At 43.8% G+C, this 6,927-nt stretch overlaps 1 protein-coding gene across 1 annotated transcript in view; it reads left to right on the plus strand.

Moving 5' to 3' along the window:
* Window positions 1–1,814: 1,814 nt before the first annotated feature.
* The window catches only part of LOC105537478 (zinc finger protein 252-like), a 54,079-nt gene continuing 48,966 nt past the window's right edge, over window positions 1,815–6,927 (plus strand). The window contains 2 exon segments of the mRNA XM_011977083.1: window positions 1,815–2,001; window positions 2,578–2,744. Coding sequence (XP_011832473.1) covers window positions 2,621–2,744 — 124 coding nt within the window. The 5' untranslated portion in view covers window positions 1,815–2,001; window positions 2,578–2,620.

A 6,927-nucleotide genomic window follows, 5' to 3' on the forward strand; every position in this document is an offset into this window, starting at 1 on the left:
TTGAAAGGGTAGAGCGGTGGTGTGAAGGAGCGTCTGCTGTGGGGAAGGAAAGGAACAGGCAGGAGATGATATCTCACACATGCGCTGGAACAAGCTGAACGCTCATTCGTTTAGTAGGCACTCGGTAAATGCTGACTGACTGATTAAGACAATTGAGACTTAGTATTGTTTGCGGTTTGCTAATACTGTGCTGAGCATTTTATACATATTCTCATTTAACTCAATATAGTCACTTAAGGAGTAGTGTTAATCTCATTTTATGGTCTGTGGGAAAACTCAAGTCACTTACCTGAGACCTCCGCATTAGTAAGTGGTGGATCCAAGGTTAGAACTCAGTCCTATTCGAGTCCAGAGCCCATGCGCCTAACAGCGACATTACATGCCTCCCGCATGAGTTTAGGAGTGAAGGCAGAGTGCGTTAAGAGGCACCGCTTGTGATTCACAAAGGGCAGAAGCAGCAGGGGCCAGTCAAAGGCAAGCCCTGTCTGACGACTGGAAGATTCCCTCTGACCAAGGTGTGCCTCAGCTGGAGACTGTGAAGACATCAGTGAGCTTGTGTTCATCGGCCAGTGAGAAAATCTGTCCAAGAGAGGCTTAAATGATGAAGATGAGGCAGGGTTTGTTCCAGAGTTTGTTGTGAAGTGCCAGGGCTCTAGAATGTGTCTCTGACTTTCCTTTGTGGTCACTCCATTCCCCTTACTTCCCTTCAGATGCCTCTTGGCAAGCTTCCCTTAGCATCTCGGTGACGAGAACTGGGCCTTGCGGTCACCTAGAGCCGAGGGAAAAGGGCGCATTTCCTCCTGAACTAAACGAAGGAATTTGTTTATGTGCAGAGGGCTGTGAGGAGGTGACTTGCTGTGTATGCCGAGGCCAGTTGGGAAGGCTTTTGTGGGAGTGACATATGTCACTGCTAAAATAAAACCAGATTTGTGGTTTTAGATGTCATCTGTGTACTGACAGTTTTCAGTATATACCCACCCAGCCCAACCTCACTCTTGAATTTTCAATTTGTATATCCAAATGCCCTAATTTTCCATTTGTAAATCTAATAGGTATCTTAAACATTACTGTATACAAGAAAACTTTTACATTTAATCCTTCTGCAGTCTTACTCATTTGAGTATATGTAAATTTCATCATTTCAGTTGCTCAGGCCAAAACTCTTGGTGTCTCGGCCTACATGAAATTCATCTGCAAATCCTATTGATTGTACCTTTGAAATGTATCCATAATCTGACTGCTTTTTGTCACTTCTGCCACCACCAGTCTAGTCCAAGACATTCATCTCTAGCTGGATTGTTGCTAGAACCTTCTGACTGGTTTTTGTTTTTTCCTTACCCCCACCCCATAGTCTATTCAAAGCACCCTCAAAGCAGCAGCTGTAGAGACCACATCTGAGGTCATATCACTCTTCCCAGACATTCCAGGCACTTCCCATCCATTCAGAATAAAACGCATAGCCCTAAGGCCCGCAAGGTATCCTCCCCAGAGGGTACCCACCTATTTCACCCTCCCCTACTCTGTTCAGCCCCCCTGGCTTCCTTGCCTGTCCTTGAACACAGGTGTGCTTGCATCTCAGAACCTTTGCACTTGTGCCCTCCTCCTGCCTGGGATGTACCTCCCTGATATCCACATGGTGCCTACCCTCGCTCCATCCAGATCTCCGATTTGTTGTCACTTTATCGGAGGTGTCTTCCCTGGCCATCCTGTGTAAAATATCTCCACCACCAGCCGCTGCCTTCATGCTGCGGCATTCATTCTTTGTGTGTCACACATACATGTCAACTTCTCCATTTGCTCATTCACTGCCTCAGCACAAGAGCCTGGTCCGCTGTTCTCAGCTGTTTGCCCTCTGCCCAGGACCTCATAGGTGGGCCTGGGAAATGCAGTCCATTCTCTCTCCTGGCCAAGTGCACTGTGAGGGTCCTGGCTTTCACATGGTGGCCTCAAGATGCCGTCATCCCAGGGGCCTCAGGAAAGCCTCTCTTGAGACATGGAGAAGTATAGCAGGAAAGTGGGGAGGGGATATGATCTCAGAGACCACTGGCTACTTTTAGTTCATCCACCTTTCCTGGGGTGTTCAGGCAGCTCATAATTGGGTCTCCGCTACTACAAAATGTCTGGGCCCTCTTAGAGCACCTGTGGGGAGCAGAAGGTTGGTCAGGCTCCATCACCCTCTTCTCCCTGCGGCTCTGCCCACACCTCAGGACAAGCTCAGAGACCTAGTGATGGCTGTCATGCAGCTCCTTAGTGGGCTCCAGGTGAGTGGTCCTCATGGAGACTCTTCCATGTGACCTCAGCCTTTTCTTGGCAGGAGTCTGTCTATGAGGGGCTGGTCCCAGAGGGTGGACAGCTCCCTGTCTCCTCCGATGTCCTCTGTTCCTGAGTTCAAGTCCCTGAAATGTACTTCTCACTGTTTTCCTGTCCCTGGACCAGGTACAGTAGAGGTCAGGGTTGGGGCACACCAAGATGAGCCAATATAGTGTCTGCCTTAAAGAGTTGACATTAGTGGGGAAGACAGGTACATGTTCCCAGAGGGATTTTACCAGTCCTGAGCCTAGTGTCTTCTCCCTCCAGTTCCTGACCTGAGGGCTGCATCAAGATCTTGTCGTTCCACATCATGGTTTCCTTTGAGGATGTGGCTGTACTCCTCTCCCAGGAGGAGTGGGACTGTCTGATCCCTGCTCAGAGGGGCCTCTACAGGGATGTGATGCTGGAGACCTATGGGAACCTTGTCTCACTAGGTAAGTTCCCTCCCTGGGGCTCAGCTCCTGGGCTTCCTGCTCCTTAACCTTGAGGCTCAAGCTCGGGGCTCAGAGGCTCCTCATATTCTGGGACCAAAGACCAGACATTTTGACCCTGGTACCATGCAGGTCTAGTTTGCACAGAGATGGGAACAGGTGGTACTGGAGCCCTCCTTGATTTTTTTTTAATAGGCAGTGTCTCACTCTTGCCCATCCTGGAATACAGTGGCAAGACCATAGCTCACTGTAACCTTGACATCTTTGGTTGAAGAGATCCTCCCACCTCAGCCTCCCAAGTGCCTGGGACTATAGACAAGGGCCACCATGCCTGTCTTATTTTATTTTTTTAGAGACAGATCCTGTATGTTGCCCAGGTTGGTCTCAAACTCCTAGCCTCAAGGAATCCTCCCACCTTGGCCTCCCAAAGTTCTAGAATTACAGGCATGAGCCAGCATGCCTGACCAACCCTCCCTGATGTATAGAAGGAGAATATTATTCATTGCACAGTTAGTACATTCCTATCCCCGAATTAATCTTTCTGCATCTTGAAGATCAGTGGTAGGATACACAGTTTATAAATGAACCTGAGGCTAACAAATACTGTCACTTTTCATAAGTTTACACAGCCTATTGGTGGCAGATCTGGGATTTGGATCTGTTTAGTTTCAGGGCCCTGCTTTCCTTTCACTGGAATGTACTCTTCCCTTTAGCCCTTTTTTTTTTTTTTTTTTGGTTTCTGCTAGCCTTTATTTGAGAAAATTTACACAAAAATCCCCAATCCAACATTTACAAGTGAATCTGTATAAATCCCATATGCCTCTTTCCCAAACAAACTGAAAAATGGCTTTATGACAGGGGTCCATGACAATGGTATAACAAGATTTACTTAAACTGCATCATTCTCATTTAAGTTATACTGACCATTTTGGATAATATGCTCAAAAATGGAGGAAAGCACATAACACCCTTGTTTTTAAAGCTTATTTCCTCTTGTATCAGTCTTTTGTCAAAGGCAAATACTTTTACTTTTTGGATAAAACCAAGGTATAATATCAATTAACTTTTAAACCAAAAGCACAAAATGTCCCAGTTGATAGTTCTGGCATGAGTAAAGGGAAGGGACATGAAAGAATGTCAATTCCTACAAAACTTAAGTTTAGGGTCACACTTGGGAACAAAAGCATCAACAAAATAAAATATTCTCTTCTCCTATCTTCTTGACATTTTGTCACATCAGAAGAACATAACAGAGTAGCTTTCATTGCTCCTAAAAAGGGGAAAGGCACCAGTCAGAAATAGGAAAGAAAATCTTGTTAGGCTAATGGTACATGATAGAATTTCACATTAAAAAGTTTACAGATGGAGGCTGGGCATGGTGGCTCACACATGTCATCCCAGCACTTTGGGAGGCTGAGACCAGCAGATCACTTGAGGTCAGGAATTCGAGATCGGCCCGGCCAACATGGTGAAACTTCGTCTCTACCAAAAATACAAAAACCAGCCAGGCGTGGTGGTGTGTGCCTGCACTGCCAGCCACTTGGGAGGCCGAGGCAGAAGAACCATCCGAACCCAGGAGGTGAAGGTTGCAGTGAGCTGAGATAGCACCGTTGCACTTCAGCCTGGGCATCACAGCAAGACTGTCTCAAAAAAAAAAGTTTAAGGATGGAGCTTTTTTTTTTCTTTTTTTTTTTTTTTTTTTTGAGACAGAGTCTTGCTCTGTTGCCCAGACTGGAGTACAGTGGCTGGATCTCAGCTCACTGCAAGCTCCGCCTCCCGGGTTCACGCCATTCTCCTGCCTCAGCCTCCCGAGTAGCTGGGACTACAGACGCCCGCCACCTCACCCGGCTAGTTTTTTGTATTTTTGGTAGAGACAGGGTTTCACCGTGTTAGCTAGGATGGTCTCGATCTCCTGACTTCGTGATCCTCCCGCCTCAGCCTCCCAAAGTGCTGGGATTACAGACGAGCCACCACACCCGCCCTTTAGGATGGATCTTAACCCACATGTTATTTTCTCTACTTGGATGCATCCTCTGTAACTTAGTATATGTAATACTACAGATAGATTTTTTCAACATCTGCTGCCTATGGTAAGGACCTGCAACCAGGTTCTCAAAAGCAGTACCTGCCGGTTCTTAACAGCAGATGGCAATGTTGTACAAGTTAACAACGGAACTACTTTTATGCCACCCCAGAGGAAGATACAAGAAGTCAAAAGGGAAAAAAAAAATAGAACCGATTTGGGTTCATAGTAGCAGGAACATAAACAGAATAGCCTGAGATTTTAACAACGTAACTCATTCCCTCTTCCACCTTTGTACTTTATCCAGGTCAACACATCAGGATTCTCTAACAATTCCAGTATTCTGCTGCTTTACTGTAAGATACATGTAATTCTTGCCAATGTGATTAAACAAGCCCTGTAATAGTCAGCAGGGTTAAAAAGAGATTACAGAAAGGATAAACTCCTACCTACTTTCTTGGGAGATGTGGGAAAGATTTCAAGTGACAACATTTTTCATAACTGTTTATAAACATGGTCATTTATATTCACGTTTTCTCTTATTTACATTAGTTTTGACCCTTAGGCACCTCATACTCCTACAGTGATTATTGGCTTTGCTTTCATTTGTTTTGGATTTTTAAGTATTTACTCTAAATGGTCCTCCTAGATATCTATTTTATACATCATATCTCTTAATTCTCTAGATGGAACACTGAAGGACAGGAATTAAGTGACTGGCCATGCAAGAAGAGTTGGAAATTTTACTTATTTTTCCTTGGTAGAAGTTATGTTAAAAATTCAAGCAACCACGTATCTAACAGAGGAGTTTTATCTGGGATGTATAAAAACTCTCAAAACTCAATACTTAAAAGAACAAATGACTTAAATAGAAAATAGACAAAAGACATGAACAGAAATTTCAATGAAGAGGATATATAGATGACAAATTAGCATATGAAAAGATACTCAACATCATTAGCCACTGGAAAATGCAAATCAAAACCACATGTGGTATCATTACACACAGCTATGTGAATGGTTAAGATAAAAAAATAGTAGTAATACCAAACACTGGTAAGGATGTGAAGAAACTGGATCAGTCATACATTGCTGTATGAATTGTATGAGTGGCTGTATGTAAAAGGTACAGCCACTCTGGAAAAAGAGTAGGGTAGTTTCTTACAAAAATGTACATGTTTACCACACAACCCAGCAATTGCCTTTTTGAGCATTTATCCCAGAAAATGAAAATATATGTTCACATAAAAACCTGTACATGAATGTTCACAGCAGCTTTATTAGTAAGGGCAAAAAATTGAAAACAACTCTCATGTCCTTTAGTAGGTGAATAGTTAAGCAAACTGTGGTACATCCATACCATGGCATACTACTCAGCAATCAAAAGGAAATGCCCAGACTTCACTACGATGCAATATATGCATGTAAGAAATCTGCACTTATACCCCCAAATATATGAAACATTTTTAAAAGAAAAAAAGGAAGAAACTATTGATACATGCAACAACTTGGATGAATTTCAAGGGAATTATGCTGAATGAAAAAAAGTCAACCTCATAAGATTACATTCTATATAATTCCATCCATACAACATGCTTGAAATGACAAAATTACAGAGTTGGAGGACAGAACAGTGGCAGCCGCAGGTTTTGGTGAGGGGATAAGAAAGAGATGTGGCTGTGGCTGTAAAAGGGCAGTGGAAGGGATCCATGTGACAGAACTGTTCTGTCTGTCATGATGGTGGTCACATGAATCTACACATGTGATAATACTGTATAGAATTAAATACACATACACGAAAAATGTTCAAGCAGTTAAGCACGAATATTTTAATTGTCTAAAATGACATTTTCTTTAAGAGTTATCTACAGTTCGAAGCTCACTTTTATGAAGTGTCACATGCATCACCATTTTAAGAGACATAAAATCATGAAAAGATATCACCAGAAGCTACATAAACGTTTCAGCTAAGGGTAAAGAGAAAGTTAAGAGTGTTTTCGCGGCCGGGCGCGGTGGCTCAAGCCTGTAATCCCAGCACTTTGGGAGGCCGAGACGGGCGGATCACGAGGTCAGGAGTTTGAGACCATCCTGGCTAACACAGTGAAACCCCGTCTCTACTAAAAAATACAAAAAAACTAGCCGGGCGAGGTGGTGGGCGCCTGT

The sequence above is a fragment of the Mandrillus leucophaeus genome, unplaced genomic scaffold (assembly GCF_000951045.1).
Source record: "Mandrillus leucophaeus isolate KB7577 unplaced genomic scaffold, Mleu.le_1.0 Scaffold1024, whole genome shotgun sequence".
Lineage (NCBI taxonomy): Eukaryota > Metazoa > Chordata > Mammalia > Primates > Cercopithecidae > Mandrillus > Mandrillus leucophaeus.